Source organism: Kryptolebias marmoratus, linkage group LG6 (genome assembly GCF_001649575.2).
Source record: "Kryptolebias marmoratus isolate JLee-2015 linkage group LG6, ASM164957v2, whole genome shotgun sequence".
NCBI classification, from domain to species: Eukaryota; Metazoa; Chordata; class Actinopteri; order Cyprinodontiformes; family Rivulidae; genus Kryptolebias; species Kryptolebias marmoratus.
The window spans coordinates 22,258,390-22,279,853 of record NC_051435.1 but is presented as its reverse complement, the minus strand read 5'-3'; the positions used below and the strand labels follow the sequence as shown (position 1 = coordinate 22,279,853).

The 21,464-nt window shown below is 38.2% G+C and overlaps 1 protein-coding gene across 4 annotated transcripts in view; it reads left to right on the top strand.

Annotated features, from left to right (window-relative positions):
* Nucleotides 1-21,464, top strand: part of sema5ba (sema domain, seven thrombospondin repeats (type 1 and type 1-like), transmembrane domain (TM) and short cytoplasmic domain, (semaphorin) 5Ba) — a 224,009-nt gene that overhangs the window by 179,862 nt on the left and 22,683 nt on the right. For all 4 annotated transcript variants that reach the window (XM_025006972.2, XM_025006973.2, XM_017421158.3 and 1 more), the window contains 7 exons: nucleotides 1,588-1,723; nucleotides 1,911-2,118; nucleotides 2,201-2,408; nucleotides 16,819-16,936; nucleotides 18,287-18,471; nucleotides 20,150-20,293; nucleotides 20,940-21,087. In XM_025006972.2, the coding sequence (XP_024862740.1) occupies nucleotides 1,588-1,723; nucleotides 1,911-2,118; nucleotides 2,201-2,408; nucleotides 16,819-16,936; nucleotides 18,287-18,471; nucleotides 20,150-20,293; nucleotides 20,940-21,087 (1,147 nt within the window). The remainder of the gene's footprint in view (nucleotides 1-1,587; nucleotides 1,724-1,910; nucleotides 2,119-2,200; nucleotides 2,409-16,818; nucleotides 16,937-18,286; nucleotides 18,472-20,149; nucleotides 20,294-20,939; nucleotides 21,088-21,464) is intronic.

Genomic DNA, 21,464 nt, shown 5'->3' with positions numbered 1-21,464 from the left:
AAAATTGACAAGAGCTTTACCCAGTTTTGTATTTGCTAAGCTTATTCAGGTGTGGCAGCCATCTTGTGTTGACTTTAAAGGTTAATGAGATGTAGATGTACATCCAATGATTTCTTACTGAGACTTTCTTTAAAATTGATTCAGCAGTTTATGAGACATTTTGCTAACAGACAAACACACAAACAGACAAAAATAAAACTGTGCACCTTTCATGGGCTCAGATTTTCTAGAAAGTAGATGAGGTATGACCATCTATCCATTTCATTTAAAGAATGATACTTTTTAATTTTACACTTTTTTTGTTTGTACCAAGTTTTTTTGTAATAATTTGAAGTTACAATATGGCAAATGATAGTGTAAATCTTGAATATTTCAACATAACATAAAGTAGAATAAGCTGCCATTTAGGCAAGATTTATATTATGGAGGGTTTTGCTAACTTAAAATGTACTAAAACGGAGCAGTAATTTAAAATGTTTTTTCACATTATTAGAGTCCAGAATATTTTAACATCAATGCTTACGTATGTACACTTACAGCAACATAACTCTTCAGTAATCATTAACATATAGACTGTGTTGATTCAGATTGTAATTACAGCAACTGTATAAAATATAAATGGCATGGCATGCCTTGCAAACACTTAGGCCTGATGATGGATAACAGTACTGAGATGTATTAATGGAAGTATTTGCCAAACCTCATTGACTTATTAGTTTCATTAAGCATTATTCATCGATAACTCTTCCCCTAAAGTGCCTAAACATCTCACAAAGCCATATGAAATTCATTTTCAAGTTATTTTTCTTTGTTGTTTATTAGCTTGTATCCAAAAAGATCATTTCAATTACATTTTAGAGTCTCACATTCATCTGAGATGGACTATCATTGCAACATGTGACCCAGAGCACATTTGCAAACGGTCCTGTTGTTGACTGGGTTTTAGTGCTTCGCATACATACTCTATGACACCTCTTCTTTCTGTCTCTGCTCCTGACTGAATCTTTCATCATAACCTTACCAGTCACTGCATAAGTGGAGTTTTTTCAGTGTCTCACAAACCGTTCAAAAGCTGCAGGAGGTTAACCATGTGTTAGAAAGTCTTAGCATTTTGTTGCGTGTTTGTGACAGAAATAAAACTATCAGCAATCACAGGCAGTTTGGAAACTCATTAGCTTGCAGCTTATTATGACTAAAGAGTATCATGATAATAGCTCTAAACACACTGGAGTTTTCTTTTGTATGTTGCACCTGTGAGGCAGTTGTGTCTGTGTGTAAATGTTTGCACATAATCTGTCCAACCTCCCCCAATATCCCCAGCTTAATACTGTCCCCTCACACTGTGCAGCGCTGATAGTACAGATTACCCTGCAGCCAAAGCAAGCCACACACACATAGTGGCTGTTTAGTGCAGGCATAAATGATACGACTTCCATTAAGAGGATGAAACACGCTGCCGAATGGGTTTCTTACACAGCTGCATGCTGCTGTTTTCTGATATACCTCGAGTTATTGCCACCTTTTGAACTGTTCTCGATATTACTATTGAAATAATATCATCTCCTCTTTGTTTCCTTCTCCATAAAGCAACAGCATCGCAGCATCAGCGGTTTGTGCCTTCAACCTGAGCGCCATCACGCAAGCCTTCAATGGGCCCTTCCGCTCCCAGGAGAACCCTCGCTCCACCTGGCTCCCCACACCCAACCCCATCCACAACTTCCAGGTAAGTTTCACCGCAAAAAACACAAAAGATAGAAATTCAGACTGAATATTAATTATTTTGTTAGCATTGTTGAGTAAGGAGAACACAAGTACAGCATATACAATTTTACCTTTCTGTTTTCCTAAAGCGTTATGTTTAAGCAAATCAGTATGACATGTACCGTACCTTATCTATTCTTCCTTTATAGTGCGGAACAATAGATGACAAGGGTCCCAACGAGGGTTTGACGGAGCGCAGCCTTCAGGACGCACAGAGACTTTACCTGATGAACGATGTGGTCCAACCAGAGTCTGTTGATCCGCTTGTCATGCAGGATGATGTTCGTTTTTCCAACCTCGTGGTGGACATTGTTCAGGGAATGAACACTCTTTACCACGTTATGTACATCAGCACAGGTTAGTAAAGGAGCAAAACCCTATGACCTGTGAGTGCATTTGAATTAATAGTACTCACTGACTTTTTGTTTGTTTCAATTAGAATATGGCTCCATCCTGAAAGCACTGGCAACACCCAATAAGAACCTGCAGGGTTGTTACCTGGAGGAGATGGAGCTCTTCCCATCTGGTGTGCGAGAACCAATCTTGAGCCTGCAGATTCTGCACAGTGAAAGGTCGCTCTTTGTCGGGCTCAACAACAAAGTCTTAAAGATCCCGCTGGAGAGGTGTTCCACCTACAAAACTGAAATGTAAGTAGGGAATCAAACCTTAGCATCCAAATGCTTTTCCTGTCAAGTACAGTATCCAAAGAATCAGACAATGTGTCCCTTGTGCAAGAAAGCTGAAGACTGTTCTGTATGAGGCACATTTATATCACTAGAAACACTCTTGAGTGGCACTTATCTTTAGGATAAGGAAGTTGCTATAAGATGTTAAAAGTAAGCAGTGGAAACCAGACACTCATAATTGCGTAAAGGACTATTTACCTATCTGTAATGTGGATTATGGTATTTTTGCATTGATATAAATGTGCTTTGGTTGTGAGTATACCCCAAAAAAACAGATTTCAAAACAAAACCTTCAAGTAAAAGCATTAATAAAGCAGAAAACACCCATTAAGAAATACTCATGCTCGTTTGCAGTTTATGGTCTTTGGTCTTGGACTTTGGTGGATTCCTGTTAGGATCTCCTTGTGTAGTTTGGTTATTCCTCTGGTTTTTTTAATGTCCACTGGTTGTGTTTTACCTCTGTTCCTTTTTTTTCTTGTTACGTTTTTTTTTCTATTTTTGGGTCAGTGTTTCAGGTTAACAATGCATTTGTTTTCCTTTTGTGCTGTTCTAGTTTCCCTACATATTTTCAGTTGTAGAGGTTGGTTTCTTCAGCCATTGGTGCACGCTGTATGTGTCTTTGTTTAGTGATTGTCACTCACTGCTTAGTTTTCTCAGTATATATTCTGCCTGGTTATCTTCTCTGACTGGCTGATCATCGTCCTACTTCCTTGAACCCCCATGAAAAATTTAGCTTTCTGAAATACTGTGAGTGGAACAAGAACCATCAAAGAACCACAGAGCTATCAGCATATGAACAGACGTCTTTGTCACCAATTTGAGCTCATAAATGAATTCTTACACTTCATTGCCATTATATTTACATCTTATTCTACCACTGACAGTACTGGATTATTTATTTATTTTTACAAATTAACTGGATCAGGGCTAATGTTCACATCTAATATGTAGACCTTGTGGTTAGCACAAACTGTGATTTCATAGCTCCTGGTGCAGCAACCCTTGTTACAAGTTATTCATCTTTTTTTTCTTTTTTTCCTGAAAGCTGCTCCACAGTATACACACTGTATATTTTATTATTTATTTTATGCTTTTCGACAGTGAATTCATAAGAACCTGGTTGGTGCACAGCTGAAGGCAATTATCTGTCCACAGCAAGGATTAATGTCTGGAAGACCTCAACGGTAATCATTAAAGTCCTTACGGTCCCAGACAAATGATGAGGGCGGTATCTCCTTCCGCTTGTTAGAGGAAATAAATTAGAAATAAACTTGTTGTGGTTTTTCTGTAATGAAGTTCTGCTAAAGGCAAAGGAATACTGTTTTGTCTTTCTTGTGCCCTATAAAGAAGATGGGAGGAGGTATCTGTGTTAAGCTACCATTCAAACTGACAGACATATTTCTCCACAAAAATGATTTTTCTTTCTTTTTCTTTTTCTTTATTTCTTTTTTTTATTTTTTTTGTGAAAGAGCCACACAGAGAGGTCTTTCGCTCGGCCATCTCCAGCTTCTGTTATTCATGTGAAAATCTCTGTGCTGAGAATGAAGTTTTTTTTTTAAGGGGGGGAGCTCACTGGCTGTTTTTCCAACCTTCTGTATCTCATCAGTGCACTCAATCAGGACTCTCAGCTGGCCACCGCGGCCCTTCAAAGGCAGCTTGATTTTAGCATACAAATGGTTTGATGCTGTACCTGCTTCGTATGTGTGGAAGCCAGTCCACTTGGTTTGATTATTTTTTTATTTGCGTCGGTGTTCGTTTGAGTTCTCATACAGTATGTGTGCTGCCTATTTGGTCAGCGTGCAGTTCCTTAGAAATCTAAATTCCTAGACACAAAGCAGCAGTCTCTAGCATAAACACAAATCAGGGGAACTGCAGAATTTAATAAAATCTGGTTGACATGCACAAGATTAGTGTCAGACACAGGGGAGGTACAGGACAGGAGAGAGAGAAAAGCTGTGACAAACAGCAAGAAGTTTATTCAAGATTACGTGGGGTGAAACAATACGAGGAGTGGCCCCCAAGGGTGCCAAAAGGAGGAAGAGAGGAGGGAGGAGTGGAGAAGGACAGAATGCCTTTAATCTAGTTTGCAATATTCTGCTCACCTCTGCGGCTCACTCACAATCTTCCAAATGCACCACAGCTTAACGTATACCCAGCTCCAGAGCACAACAGATGTCAACCTGTCGATCAGGGTGACATTTTCTTATTTTCTTGCATTTTAATATTTTTCTTCCAGTGACTTGATTCAAGAGGTGAGCTCTCTGGCATGAAGAAGAAAGCACATTTGCCCCCCCCCCCAAAAAAAAAAAAAAAAAGCTAAGCTAAGCTAAAATCAGCTTACATTTGGTCTAGAAGTTTAAGTTTTGTAAATGGCTAAATCTAGTCATAATTACCTCTGTTTTACACAATGTTGAGAAAAACAAATCTTCTAACCACTTCTAAAGCACTTTGAGTCGCCTTGTGCTGAAAAGGTCTATTTAAATAAATGTACCTTACCTTACCTTACCTAACCATCAAGTTTTGGATCTCTGGTTTCTTAATGCTTTGTCTTTTGTACTGAGTTAAGCAGCTACAGTGTAATACAGCGCTCAGTTACATCTTCTCCTCTTTCTGTGTTTCAGCGTCTAATTCAGACCTGATCAGGTGCTATGACGGAGTGCACAGATTGGTTAATAAAGCAGTGGTTCCCAAACTCTTCTGCTTCTGGCACAATTATAGAACACTGGCTATTGCTGAACTATACAAATATTTCTAATAAGCCATTTAACTAAGAGTCTCATCAAACATATAATGTATTTGTATATTTACAGTATGAATACTATTTTTATTTATTTGTACCAGTTAAGGCTGAATATGCTTTTGATAATCAGTTTTTAAGTTATTTGATTTTCATAGATTTTCTCAAGAACCCTTTACTTGATGTTTCAAGACCACAAATATGGGAACCACTGAGCACTGCCATCATTAAGCCTTTCTTAGCTGACCTTCAGCTTATTCCCAGACCAGTTTGTGTATAACTTATTAATAATTTAAGATATCGTGGGCGGGATGGCTTGAGTTCACAGGCCTGATATTGCCTGGAAGCTGCCAGTTGACAATGATTGGGATGCACAGTAAAAAACATTGTTCTTTTTTTGACCAGGGTTTTCTTTGGGAAATAATTAAACCCCTCCCTGCAGTCCTATTAGCTCTCACTCAATAGTTATAAGGAAGTTGTTGACCACATGATGATATATTGCCAGGTAGATAAAATGAGATAAATTACATCAAGGTTTCATTAATACTTGATTTTCTACATTGGTAGGTCTTTTTTTTAGCACTGCTGAATTCAGTGCTAGAACTCTTTAGTCCCTCTATTCACCACCTTGTTGTTTAGGAAGTTATTGTTGAGTGTATTGTTGTTGTAACAAATGAGCTTTCAGATCTTATCTTGAGATTGGTCTAGTCTACAGTAGACACCCCTGTTATACTACACTTATTGGCATAAATAAGCATGATTTTAATATATTTAATAATTCACATCAAACTAATAATATAATTTTTTAAATAGCTTCTCAAATGCAGAAACCCCAACTGAACTGGAGAGAATTTGTTTTAACCTTTTTCAAGGATGACATAAAGCTGAAATCTTTTTGATCTGAAAGAACACCACAGTTCAGAAAGTTTATGGATATTTTGCCTTTTGCGATGAATGATGACTTTTAACTGCTAGAGGGCTTAGAAAACATAAGGTGCAACTGTGGGAACCTGTGCTGTCCTTATAACCATTTGATGTAGTTTGCCTTTCTTTGTTTTCACACTGCCAGTCTTGTATCTGTTGGTAGTCATTATAACCATGTTTGTTGAGTCTTTTTGACTTTTACTTCAGAGTAGGCACTCTTTCAAAGTCTATTTTAAAAAAGACCCAGAACACACAGCTCCAACTCTGGTGTCCTCCAGTGTTGTTGTTGATGGGGAATATTATGTGCATAACTGACTAGATTGAACTGACAGTGAGCCAAAGGTTTCACAATCACAGTATTTCCTGGTGTTGCAAAAACAAATATGTAGGTTTCATCGTAGGATTAATAGTTCTTATAACTGTTTGGCTCAAAAGCACCTTTAGCCATTAGCCAATACACATTGTGGCCCATACAGTAGATATAAATCTCATATGCAGTCAAAGATTTCACTGGCCTCTGTAAACTTTGAGGACGTGAAGTATGGAAACTCAAGATGGCAGCCATCATATAGTCTTGTTGACCACAATATGAAGGCTGCATTCCCTTGTTTTACAAAAGTCATTATAAATTGTTTTAAGCTGCAAACATCATTAATGTGTCTTCCTGGGGGGTATCAGGTAATATTGCACATGTCTGTGCCATAAAGAATACTGTAATACTCCCATTACAGGCTAGAGCAGAGGTCAGCTGTGCAGTCTTGCTGCAACGGCTTTCTCTTTCTTTTTCTTTGAACCATCTTCAGTCATTTCTCTGGGCACCCACTGCTCAGACTATTTAGAAAAAGACCCACCTACCATTTTACTCAATCCAACTCCTCATCATTGTGCTGCTGTCTGAATGAGCTGAATGGATTTCCATTCAGCCTCTCTGCGTTGTGTGAGGTCGTCCTATTCAGACTCCGACATACAGTGTGTTCATTCGCACACACACTGGTAACAACAGCAGCAACACACACACACACACACATATAAAGTTCAGCTAAATTTGGTTGAGACATCATTTACATGCAAGTTGTAATTACCTGCTTTGTTAAGAAATATTAAACTGGTATTTGATTGTTTAATGTGTTGTCGCTGTAATGCAAAGACTGGTGGGAGGTTTGAGAATTCATGTTTGCAAATGTTACATTTTTAGCTCACTACAACAAAAGCACATCTAATGCATGTACATCTTGTCATTATCACTGCTGCAAAAAAGGCAAAACACATACTGTAATGTTTTTGTCTGTGTATGTGTGCATGTGCTTGCTTGTCTGTTTGTTAGTAAAATATCTCAGGAACCACTGGATGGATTGTGACTTTCAGAAACTAATCAAAGGATGAACAACTGTTGCTGATTACTTTTTGGAGTCAACCTGATTCTAGATGGCTGCTCGACCGTCAGTTTTACAGACATTGAGCTGCTATATGGTGTGGTGGTAGCTGAGAGTCACCCTCATCATATACTCGTAGCACTACTCATCATGGGAGACCTTTACTTAAAACTGTGGAATTAAATGTTGGTGTTAACCCTGTCTGTGTGTTAGCAAAGTATTTTGAGAACCAGTAGATTAATTTCAATGAAAGTCTCAGAAAGTAATAATTGGATGCACTTCTACAAATGATTAACTTTTGTAGTCAGTCAATTCCAAGATGGCTGCCACAACTAATCAGCCTTTTTAAACAAAAAATGGCTCCAACTCAGTCAATTTTACAGCCATAGAATCCAATTGTTTGGTTGTAGATGTGGGTCACTCACAACAGATACTATGAGAGTTACAACTCCCTTTCTCAACATAAGAAAATCTAAGTTTAAAACTCTGGCATGAAAAGCAGTGGGTGATATACATTCCTTCAAGAAATACTAGACCTTTAATTTTTAAAAAGTTGTGTTTAAAAGCACATGATGTGTAGATTTTTGAGCTATCATTTGATATTAACGACAACATTTAATGGTGATCTCCATCTTGAACTGAAGTGCATTTTATGTTTCTGTTAAACCTTTTTTTAAATGCCAGGGATTTGCGTTCTGCAGCTTGCAGACAAATGCTACAGCTTGTGGGTTGTTTGGCAAGTGTGTATATGTGTGTACATGACTGTGTGTTTGTCCTCTATTTGTGGTAATTACATTTGACCTGGCCAATTGGCACCTCTGGCTAACAGCACCATTCTGTCCTCTGCTCGGCTCCCATCTCTCTATCTTACTCTCTTAGTAAAGTGATTTATTTTAGCTTCAGTAATCTGCAAGCTTCATCAGGATGTTGCTTACAGTATACTGGATCTTTTTTTTCTCAATACGTTTCAAATACATCCAACACAAAAAGCTAGTTGCTGCTTTTTTTATTCCAGAATACCTTCATTTGTCTAAATTCTCACTGTTTTAGCACTCATTAAGAAGAAGAGCAGAGGTGGGAACATAAGAATATGGGGGCATAAATGACTATTGAGGAAAAATGTTGAGGAGGATGAAACAGAATAAATCAGGCCTCCTGTAGGTTCTGCTGTAAAACCACAGCCCTCTGTTCACATAAACATTACATTTTATTACAGAAAGTACAAATGTTCTGCTGGTGAGAGTTACGTTTGCACTGTCAGAGTGCGGTTTTATCTCCGTGATTAACAGTGACCCAGCAGCGTTCATTGTGCTGAGGAGGCTCAGCCTATCTGCAGCAGGAGTTTAAAACAACTTCAGGAAGCCACTGTGGCTATTGAGGAAAACCACCAACCATTAGCATCTCTACCTCAGTCTGTGTGGATTTGTGTGTGTAAAAGAGAGATTATTTAATGCCACTTTTGTGGCGCTTAAGCATTATTCCTACAGGACCATACAGCAACTTCCCTGCCTGTCTCTGTGTGAGTGGAGCCTGCAGGCTGGTCCCCCAGCAAACCTAATTTACTGTCAACTCTGGTCTGCCAGCAGGCCACTGGAGCTCACTGCTGCTCAGCCTGTATGGCCAATCAGAGGAACATTTCACCAACCAAGAACTGAGACAGAGAGAGAAAGATTGTATCCGCACAGTAGATGTGTTTATTACTGGTGGAGAATGCTGTTTCTTTTATTACAGACTTTGTTCTGTCTGAGTCTCAGTGTAATCTTTTTGCTTCCTCCCTCATTCCGACTCTCTTACTTTCTGTCTCTGTCACTTTCTCACTTTCCCCCTTTTTCCAGACTTGGACTGGTGCTATGCCTGAACCTCCACCTCACCACTTCTTACATTTCTTTATGTTGACAAAGAAATTTTTAAAATCTTGAGCTCAAAGCAAAAAGATTGTAGAGATTTTGGTTACAACTGTGAGAAGATATTGCATTTTATTAATAATTTAGGCTGGTCGATATAGAGAAAAAGAGTATATGTTTTTATACTCTGACTGTATGGTACTTTTGGCAGGTTGCATAAAAGTATTACTGTAGAATATATTCATCTATCTATTTATCTACAGTCTGTGAACAAAATACTGTAAAGTGCACCTTATATCCTAACTGATCAATGCTAACTTTAGATATTAGTTGAATTTTCTCAACTTTTTTACCTGTTTTTTTGTGAAAAAGCTATTGCAATCCATTTATGTTCACGCCACAAAAGTTTACACCAATCAGTACGTGTTACCGGTAGCACTGGGTGATTTTAGATGTGACGACAATTACTGTTTGTAGATTTGTCATGGTTATAAGGCTTTTTGTTTAAGTCTTTGTGATTTGAGTTATTTCATTTTTGGGCTTCTTACAGTTGTGGTCAAAAGTTTACATACACTTGTAAAGAAACAATGTTATGGCTGTCTTGAGTTTTCAATAAGTTCTACAACTCTTATTTTTCTGTGATAGAGTGATCGGAACACATACATGTTTGTCACAAAAAACAGTCATAAAATTTGGTTCTTTCATAAATTTATTATGGGTCTGCTGAAAATGTCACCAAGTCTGCTGGGTCAAAAATATACATACAGCAACAAAATTTGTCAATTTTGGTGATGTAGCGAGTTGTGTCAATCAAATTAGCTTCATGTCATGGCCTCTTCACTTCTTGTAAGTGATTCTGATTGACTACAGCTGTTGACTTCTCATGAGCCCATTTAAATAGGGCTCATTTGACCCAGTGATTAGAGTCAGCTACAAAAGTTACAATGGGAAAGTCAAAGGAACTCAGTGTGGATCTGAAAAAGCGAATTATTGACTTGAACAAGTCAGGGAAGTCACTTGGAGCCATTTCAAAGCAGCTACAGGTCCCAAGAGCAACTGTGCAGACAATTATACGCAAGTATAAAGTGCATGGAACAGTTGTGTCACTGCCACGATCAGGAAGAAAACGCAAGCTATCACATGCTGCCGAGAGGAGATTGGTCAGGATGGTCAAGAGTCAACCAAGAATCACCAAGAAGCAGGTCTGCAAGGATTTGGAAGCTGATGGAACACAGGTGTCAGTCTCCACAGTCAAGCGTGTTTTACATCGCCATGGACTGAGAGGCTGCCGTGCAAGAAAGAAGCCCTTGCTCCAGAAAAGGCACCTTAAGACTCGGCTGAAGTTTGCTGCTGATCACATGGACAAAGATAAAACCTTCTGGAGGAAAGTTCTCTGGTCAGACGAAACAAAAATTGAGCTGTTTGGCCACAACACCCAGCAATATGTTTGGAGGAGAAAAGGTGAGGCCTTTAATCCCAGGAACACCATGCCTACTGTCAAGCATGGTGGTGGTAGTATTATGCTCTGGGGATGTTTTGCTGCCAGTGGAACTGGTTCTTTGCAGAAAGTAAATGGGATAATGAAGAAGGAGGATTACCTCCAAATTCTGCAGGAAAACTTAAAACCATCAGCCCGAAGGTTGGGTCTTGGGCGCAGTTGGGTGTTCCAACAAGACAATGACCCAAAACACACATCAAAAGTGGTAAAGGAATGGCTAAACCAGGCTAGAATTAAGGTTTTAGAATGGCCTTCCCAAAGTCCTGACTTAAACCCCATTGAGAACATGTGGACAGTGCTAAAGAAACAGGTTCATGCAAGAAAACCATCACATTTAGCTGAACTGCACCAATTCTGTCAAGAAGAGTGGTCAAACATTCGACCTGAAGCTTGCCAGGAGCTTGTGGATGGCTACCAAAAGCGCCTAGTTGCCGTGAAAATGGCCAAGGGACATGTAACCAAATACTAATGTTGCTGTATGTATATTTTTGACCCAGCAGACTTGGTGACATTTTCAGCAGACCCATAATAAATTTATGAAAGAACCAAATTTTATGACTGTTTTTTGTGACAAACATGTATGTGTTCCGATCACTCTATCACAGAAAAATAAGAGTTGTAGAACTTATTGAAAACTCAAGACAGCCATAACATTGTTTCTTTACAAGTGTATGTAAACTTTTGACCACAACTGTAAGTTTAAATAAGGTATAGACTAGTTTTTGGCTTATGTAGTAGTATCTAGTATTGTGTAGACATCCCTAATGGTTCCTTATTTCAGCTCCATATTCACCTAATCATTACGTACCTAAACCTAATGTAATTATCACACGTGTTTTCACTCAGTGATAACCCTCCCCAGTATATATACCCTTGGCTTTCTTCTCTTTTGGGTCAGATCCCCCTGTTGACTCCTACTTGTTCCTGTTACTGTTTTGTCATGTGCCAGCTTGATTAATAAATTTTTAATTTTGCTTGTGACATTTTCTTCTTCCTGCCTGGATTTGGGTTCATTCAGTCACCAATATATGACATAGCTCCAATGCATTTACTGAATTTTTCTTATGTTTTTCTTTGGCTTAAATTGGTTTATCTTGTTTTTTTCATCTCCCAATCATAAACTCATAACTTTATCTGTCAAACACTTTTTCAGTATTCAGTCTAACTTAAAGAAATAGTTCAGAACAGTTAAAGTGGAGTTTTGTAGAAAGGTTGTGAACAGTTATTATTTGTTGTAGATGTCACTTAAACACAACTAAGTTTGGAGAAATAGAGTTTAATTCTGACCAGCAGACCATAGTGGCTTGCTGCTGTCTTAAAACAGCTCCAGTCCCAAAAATTTGATGTGAACACTATTTTATAAACTTTTACAGGGCTGTAAATTATGCATTACATGGTCATTTCAGCAGAAATATTATGGTATTACTGCAGGAAGTGCCGCAGGCTGCACGCAAAGGATTACATCCACAAGTAGTTTCTGTTGTTGTTATATGTACTTAAAAATAACTACTGAATTCCATGTAAAAAAATAGTGCAAAGATTTATAAAACAGTGTTTTCATAAGCCGCTATAAATATCCTGAGACTGGAGCTGTTTAAAGATGGCGGCAATCCACTTTGGTCTTGGCCCTGCTTTGACAAGCCATGAGCTTGTCAATCTGGTCAGGATTAAACTCTGTTTCTCCAAAATGAATCCATCCAACCAGCTTTCTTCATTTTAACAAATGTAGTTATCATTTCCCTCTTTTTTTCAAATGTCTTGTACTGTTTTCTCACTATTTTTGTCTGTGGTTTTATTCAGTAGGTTTTAAGGCAGTTCTGACAGCCTTCTCACTTTTTATTGCTTAACACCATGAAAGGCAGGTGATAATGTAATTTCCTCTGTGGCATGTGTGTGTGTATGTTGTGTTTGCCTGTCTGTTGGTTGTGTTTGTATATATGTCTGCAACTGATTGACTTTGGAGTCAAGTCGATTGGTTGCCACAGCTAATCGACCTTAGAAAACACAAAAATAGCTATAATGCTATAACTCAGTAAGTCTTACAAATACTGAGCTAAAATTTCATTTTATGTGGGTTTTTTCAGACCATGCACAATCATTTTTCAGCTCCTAACAGAACTTAATTAGATGCATTAGTGCTGAATGCTAGCAGGAGTTCCTTGTGTTTCCAATCAACCATGAACAGACTTCTCAAACAATCAGAACAGTGGGGAAATAAATCAAAGATCCCCAAAGACATATTCTCATGCTTGCAGGGAGACTGGTTGAAGTCCATTCTAGGTGATTCCCTGAGTTCCCTTCTTGTTGAGGCCTTAGAGGCTGGCATTTGTGGACATATGTTTAACTGAGTTAGACCCTCCAGACAGTGTAACATAATCCAAAATTATCAGCACTACAAGCTAATAAAAGCTGAATGTAATCCATAACTTATCAGTTCTGGTCATCATATTTGCAATTATTCAATGACAGGCAGCCATTAAAGGTAAAGGGGAGTATTTTTTTTATGTCTAGTTGTTAAAGATCCAGTAATAAAAGGAGACACTGGTTTTTACAGCATCCACAAATGATTTAAGAAGACAATTACACATCTAGAAAGAATACAGCAGATTTATCGTCTGATGCTAGTCCTGCAGACATATTGTTGTATGGGCTGGTGAGTTTTGTGGCTCAATTTAAAATTTAACAGGCTGTGTTTGATGGCTTCTCTGATTCAATAAAGTGTGCCATCAGGCCTGTGTGCCACTGAAACAAACACCAACTGGTGCCATGTAGGCTTTTCAAACTGATTCACATGTGGTGGTGAACCTACAGTATAAAAACACCCGTACAGCAAGAAGAAGGCTTATGAAAAATTGAAAAGTGCAGGTATTCATGTACTCCTTCTCGTGTGACTTTCACCGCTGTGCCCTGGCTGACATCCCTCTACAATACTGGTTCCAGAAATTAGATTTTCTAGTCTCATCGCATGACATGACCCTCTCTCTTTCCACAGTTCCTCTGACTGACTTTTACAGTGATTTTTTTTTTTCAAGAAACACAAGAAAGTGTGAAGACAAAAAATAGCACTAGGAGTCTTGTCATTTTTTTTTCCTACATTGTGAAATCTTTAGTTGGTAACAAATGGCCACAGTTGAAGGAAACCATTTAAGAAAATAAATCAGACTGTTAGCAGATCTTTGCTGTGTCTTGAAACCCCAGAATGCTAACAGAATTAAAGGCCCAGCATTGCTTGAAGGACTGCATATTGCCTGCCACCATTTCTGCCAGATTTTTTTATTAAGATTATCTTATGATTAGAAAGGATGGAGTTATAGTTGTGTTGGTCAAACCTTGTAAATTGCATTTTATTTTTGCAATCGCATATTGTCATATCATGCATGATTTCTTAGCTTTTGAGGATGAATTTTTGCTGCCACCACACCAAACTTTAGCTAAATATCTGTAAAATTGAATGTTATAGCTAATTTTGTGTTGCCTAATGTTGACTAGCAGTGGTGGTCAATTGAATCGGGTTGACTCCAAAATGTGTTCAGTTGTAAATGCACATCCCAATGACTCCTTTCTAAAACTTTCGTTAAATTTGCCACTAATTCATAAAATATTTTGCTTATGCTACAGACAAACACACTCACAGATAAGTGCAAAACCCTGTATCACCTTCATTAGCAGGCAATAATAAAACCTTTGACTCCATTATGTCACAGTATAGATTTTCTAACTAATCAGTATCTATTGTGTGGCGCTTTCACTGGAAACTGTATGTTCTCAAGACCTGAGTAGAATCATACCACAATACCTGTCAAGTACATGACTCTCACAGAGTCTTTTTTTCCAAAACTGTGAGCTCTAATCTGCTCTTTAACTCCCTTTTCCCTTCTGGCCTTAGGCTTTCTAACACATCCAAGACTGAGGGAGCTCTTGTGAGCTCAGCTGTCAACATCAACCCTTAGTTGTTAGAAATGGTTGATGATGACATCTGTGCATGATAGTCAAATCTTTTGACAGCAAACGACGAAAAACATTTTTTGAGATGACAATTTTGAGAAGCAGTTTCCTGACAACTGTTGCCCCACTAAATACATCAATGCATTTGTGTGTACTAATTGAAAAGCAGAAAACAGAGGTCGTATTTTAAACTGGTGAATATGGAGACAGGCTAAATGGTGTCTTTAGTTTGTTTTAGCTATGTATTTTGTTAAATTAGCTGAATTAATCTCAGTTAATTGCTTCATTGCAGTTTCTTAGCATCTCTCTCCAGCTGATGCATTTTTGTGTTGTTTTCAGACGTTTCTGCATCAATGTCTTTTTGTATTTCTTTGAATATTTTTCTTTAAATATACAGCATGTTGAACGTTGGCCTACATGTTTCCTTCCCTGCAGGTCAAAAGTCCTCCTGCCTCCTGGCACACATGGCCAATAATAATAAAGTTTCAAAGCTCTACCACTTCTCCCTTTATTATTTATCCCATCCTTGAATTACACACATATTAATTTTTCCGCTTAGCCGATCTCTGTAATGGCGCGTTGTAGCTGAGTGTGTTGCTAATCAGGAAGCCAAATGAGAATTTTAAGGCCATGATGACCGCGTTGAACAACATATCAAAGTCATCTCCCCTGCGCTGCACTCTCAAATGAACTATTAAGTTCACTGAAGTGTAAATTTGTTGCCAACCTCATTATGATTATTGTCTCGTCTGTAGAGGTGATATCATTCAGGATCAGTGGAATACAGTCGCTGCGGGAAAAACGACATACAAGGTGACAGGCAGTGAGTCAGGACAGAATGAGGTCCTGTTCATGTGCTGCACTTGTTCTCTCTCATTCTTTCCTCTGGGGTCACCTCAGATGTGCCTAGTCAGCAGCAATGTCTTTATTGGATGTAAACTAACCTCCGGTTCACCAGGTTGCTCTGATCCTGGCACAAAGAGCTGTATCAACACATGGAGACTCCACAGCCTCCCGGCTAAACACTACTAGGCTCTTCAAATAAACCACAAAAGTCTGTGCCAGGAAAGGAAAAAAAAAAAAAAGTTGAGTTGAGTTGAGGAGGAGAAGCTACAAAACTGTAATTAAAGAGTTGAGAGGGAGAAGTGAAGCAGATGAAGAGAGTGGATGCAGAAAGCGAGGGGAAGCCTTTGAGAGGAATGAGTTATTCAGTTGGTGCTTTTTATTCGGCATCCGTGAGGCATCCGCATCAGCTCTGACGGCTTAGCCTTGTCATTAACAGCTTTAGATTTAATTAGCAGTCATTAAGCTTCAGTTTTACCGGAGGAGCTTACAAATATTTAATCACTGTTTGGGTAATGTACTGTGTGTACTGTTGTTGATATGAATGCAAGGGAAGAATCATGCGTCAAAAACTCTTGTCATTTCTCAATTCCTCCACAACGCAATCTGCAACAGGTCTGTTAAAGTGTAGCTTAGAAATTAAAGTGATAGTTCGGTTCTTTGAAAGTTGAGTTCTGAGCAAAAGCTATGAGCGCCTAATATCGTATTATCTGTAGCTGCAGTGAGTTGCAAAAGTATGGTGGCGGCATCATGCTGTGGGGATATTTTTTATCAGCAGGGACTGGGAAACTGGTCAGAGTTGAAGGAAAGATGGATAGCACAAAACTTGATAAGTGTTGGAGGGAAATCTGTTTAGGTCATTAAGAGATTGTAACTGGGGTGCAGGTTCACCTTTCAGCAAGACAATAACCCTAAATACACAGCTGAGGCAACAATTTAGTAGTTTATAGAGAAACAGTTAAATGTCAATACTGATGTTTTTCTATTCACTTAAAAAAAATTTGTTTTGCTTTTTTGTTTTGAATGTTTTGCTAGCTTAGAGTTGACACTGTTACATTTGATCAACTCTGGTACAGTTACTATACTGTTAAGCATCCTAATGATCTCATTCTTTATTTGTAAATCGTTCAATCTGCCTGTCATCGTTCCCTAATTTGTTTGTATCTTTGTATTTTACTTTTTGCTTTTCGTTGTGTTTGTCGCGTAGACTCTGCCTGGAGGCGAGGGACCCCTACTGCGGCTGGGACTTCAAGCAGCGGAGATGCACCACTTTGGAGGAAAGTTCCAACATGAGCCAGTGGAAACAGAACATCTCCATTTGTCCGGTGAGAATGACATCACTGCAGTGTTAACTGTAAGAAAGAAAAGCAGAACCATCCAGTGAGCTTTGCTGGTTCTGGTTGAATCTCAGCAGACAGTATATGGCTGTTCTCTTCAGGATTTACCTGGCTGCTTCTGTCTTCTATCAACATGATCAAAAAACAGTAGTGACCTACTGCCGCTGGAAACCATGAATGCTTCTATTGTGACATTGTCTCCATGTGTGGAACAGATGCCTTGAATTAAGTCTTCATGAACCTTTTCTTACTTTGTCTTCTTGTCATTTTAGTTCAAGTGGAACTTGGAAGATTCATTTTTCAAAAGTGTGTTCCAACATTTTTGCTTGTCTGTCCTCATTTGTTCATTCGTTCATTCTAGAGGGAAGAAGTCTCATAAACTTATATAATTATGCCATCCTTTTGACACATGAATGATCTTCACAAAGAGATATTAACAAATTTGTGTGGAATCTTCCAAAATGCTACCAAAAGAATGATAGATAATAAAGCGCTGTTTTATGCCTGATTGGTTAAAAGAAGAGTTGACAACAGCAGATTTGGTCAGAATAGGTTTTAACACTTGGTTTCAGAGCACAACATATCTTTGAGACTGCCGTCTTTACCAAAGCGAAGCAGAGACACAATATCAACAACGAGAAAACTACCTTGTTTCACTCACCAGATTGTTTTATATCATCAACATGTATTATACCCAGAAACATGACCGGAACCCAAAAGTTGAAGCCACAAAGGATGAGCGTCCCTTGTGGTTGGCTGCAGTACATTTTTTAAGTCCCATCCCTCCATGTACAAATGGGGCATTGGCCTCAATACAAAAAAAAAAAAACAGGTCCTGATACACTGATTGACAATGTGACAGCCTGTCAGTGAGTTGGGAGGATGTGTGGCTGGGCCTTTTGTCTCAATGGTACAGCCCACATTACTTTTGTGCAGAGTCCGATTCAAAAATACAACATGGCATATTTTGGCTTCAGTTTTGGAAGAAAGCAGAATAAAACTACTTTTTGTAGTTTTGAACAAAGAAAAACAACTAAAAATAAAGAGGGTGTCTAACAGTTGACTTTTTGATGAGTAAACACTTATTCATTATTTATTCACATCCTTTTTTTGTATTTATGGATTTATTCATTTAATCTTTGTGCTCATGGTGTTCTTTGCTTTTTTGTTTTACATTTTTGGATTATATAAAAAGCACAATTTGTTAGAGCAGGCAAACACAACACAGACAAAATATAAGTTTCTGCATCATGATGTCTTGAATGCTAAAGTGAGATTTTCAGTGTTTTCTGAGCAGCCAGGGAAGTACTCACCCTGCGGTTTATGTTTGCCATCCAGCTGAGGAACCAAACCATCAATGGCATCTTCGGACCCTGGTCACCATGGCAACCGTGTAACAACGATGACCCTCTAGACGGTGTGAGCTCCTGTTTGTGTCGCTCCAGATCTTGTGACAGCCCTGCCCCTCGATGTGGAGGAAGAAGCTGCGAAGGCCACACTATTGAAGTCTCAAACTGCTCAAGGTAGGAAAAGATGTACAGTATATGTTTAATAGTAATTTGGCATTTTATAATTCACATTACAGTTGTAGATCAAATTTAAAGGTTTATCTAAGGAAATATGATCATTGTGAAACACCAGTAATCTGTCATATGCTCTTCGAAAAATTGTTCTTAAGCAAATAAAAAAGGCCAAATATATATCAGGGGAAATCATTTGTTTTATAAACTACTTTGACTGCAAAAATATTGAGTAAAATGAAGTACTCTTTAAACACCCTTTAATCAAGACTAAAAGTAAACTGTCAAAATTAAACTATGTTTATATTATCCCATCAAATCAAAATTTAAACTTCTTTCAAAATAATTAGTAGATCTTTTATTATGTATTATGCTTACCAGAGCTGCTTAAAACTGTAAGTTTGTATTTGGATCAAAAGAATTTCTTGTGCAATAACCCCATCAGGTCCCTTAGATTATTCTGAAAGTCTGTGCTTCTTCTAGACTTTAGGTAGACCCTAAATTTACTGGCTAAATAAATTTTAGGACATTTAATTAAACCTTCTCTTTCTGTCTGTTTTTCTTTTATTATCCTTCTAATCAATTTTTAATTTGTAACCGTGTCTCTAATGTCCTGGCTCTATCTGGTCCTGCTTAGTGCATGGGGCACTATGCCTTATTTTATTTTATTTATCTATTTTGTATTCAGATTAGGAATTTACTTCTTGTGGACAAAATAGGAAAACTAAATTATAAATACAAACACTTTTAACAAAGCAAAACTAACTAAATAAAGAAATAGTGTTTTATATTTCGGGGGTTCATTTTACATACCCTTTTGTGCATTAATAAAAATATTACAATTCATAAATGTTGACTTAGTTTGGGTTTTGAGATTGCTGCAAAACAAATAGATGGTCCCATCAAAGCATAATGAGACATAAAGTTACACCCATCATGTTTTTATTGCGACATAGTTGACACTATCGTAAATAAGAACAATCAAACGATCCAACACAGCATGTTATTTTGGTAAAAATCTGACATAGGGTCTGGCTCCAACATCTTTACTTTTTCTTCACTTTCTTTTAATCAGCGTTGTCCTAAATGACTTTGAGGTCACCTTCCACCTTAGGGAGCAGTTTACGCTCTGAAGAAACATAAAAAAAGATTGCAAATGTGATGAATCATTTGAGAGAACTAAGGTGACATCAAGTTTCGCATAGTGACATTTGTGACTGCCCGTGACTTCAGGGGAATGAGCTAATCAGAAAACAAAGACACAGAGCTTAAGCACCTTCACTCTGCCGGGTAGCTATGCCAGATTTAATCCTTGGTGTTGAAATTGAATTGTGCTTTTGTAGAAAGTGGCAATTAAATCATGAGGAGAGCTACGCAGGAACAAAGCACTTAAGCAAATTGAATGAATGTTTCCCAGTCAGAATGAGCTCTCTTTGTGTGTTTGCATTTCTTCTTCCAGAAGTTCAGAATTAGAGCAATAATTGGATGGCTGCAGCTAAAAGGCTTCTTTCTCTCTCTCTCTCTCTCTCTCTCTCTCTCTCTCTCTCTTAGCATGGGATAACACCCTGCAAAAAAAAAAAAAAAAGACAGAAGAAATGCTAAAGCACTGTGAATAATTAGGCTTCTGTACAATTGTGACATTGTAGTCTCCTAATACTTGTCCATGTGTCTGTTGCCAAAGAAACGGAGGCTGGACGCCCTGGTCGTCTTGGGGACAATGCAGCACAACCTGTGGAACAGGCTTCGAGCTGCGGCAGCGTTCGTGTAACAACCCGTCACCGCGACACGGTGGCCGCGTGTGCGTAGGGCCGAGCAGGGATGAACGGTGAGAACAAAGACATGCAAATCAAAATTTCTGATCGAAATTCATAAAAATTAACCAGCTTTGAAAATCAAGGTTTATTGTCCTAGACTGGGTGACAAACAAAGTTCAGGTTATTTCAAATATAAATTTTTAATCATCTGGAGATGCCCCCTTTGTTTGCTGCTGATGATTTGTCAGAGAGGCTCAAATTTCTTTTCCTTCAGGTCTATCATCATATGTCATTCATCACCTTCCTTATTCAGCTGCTTATATCTTGAGACAACTTGATCAGTATTACAATAATGTTATTGGGTTGAATTTGACCTTTCCCTCATTTTTTTACCAAGGAAGTTAAATATTTTCCCTAATCGATTCAATAAGTTTGTATTTTAGGTAAATATAATTGTATCTAACTAAAACAGAGAAACCGTGGTCCTGAAAATGTTTGTCTTGAATTCAAACTCCACAGAAGTATGAACTGTTGCAGGTGTACAACAATTCACTATAGCTTTTATCTTTATTGTATTTTTTTATTCCACAACTATTTATTAGATTTTATGATTTGGGTCACAGTTCAGTCCAGGTCTCAAGTGTGTTAGTTCCTTCTAAATTGCATTTTGATCATATTCTATTAGATTAACCTTTCCCACCTTTGCCATCTCGCCAGGTTCTGTAACGAAGGCGTGTCCTGTCCTCAGCCAATCTTTTGGACCCCTTGGGGCTCCTGGACCAAGTGCAGCACAGAGTGTGGAGGAGGTGTCCACTCCAGGGTCCGCAGCTGTGAGAATGGCAACACGTGCCCAGGATGTGCACTGGTAGTTAACATAAACATGCTCAGGCAAAAAAAAAGAAAGAAATATATTGTTCATACCAGAATTTCATAAATGGGATCTAATGTGAGATATTGTATTACTTAGCTTTAGGTTTAACAAGACCAAAACAATAAAAGGTGCTGTTGAAAATAGTGTTCTAGCAAAACGGTAATCAAACTAATTTTTCCACTGAGGTTAGTGCTGCTGTTTAATTTTCGACAAAAACTATTCATTTTAATTCCAATACATTTTTACACATCACAGGAAAACATTAGGGCAGTTCCAAACATACTAGTAGCTGATGTTGAAAAAAAAAGCTACATCAAGGGAAATGACAGGCCTCAGTGAGCATGCTGAATGTGGAATTTCATGACGGTACA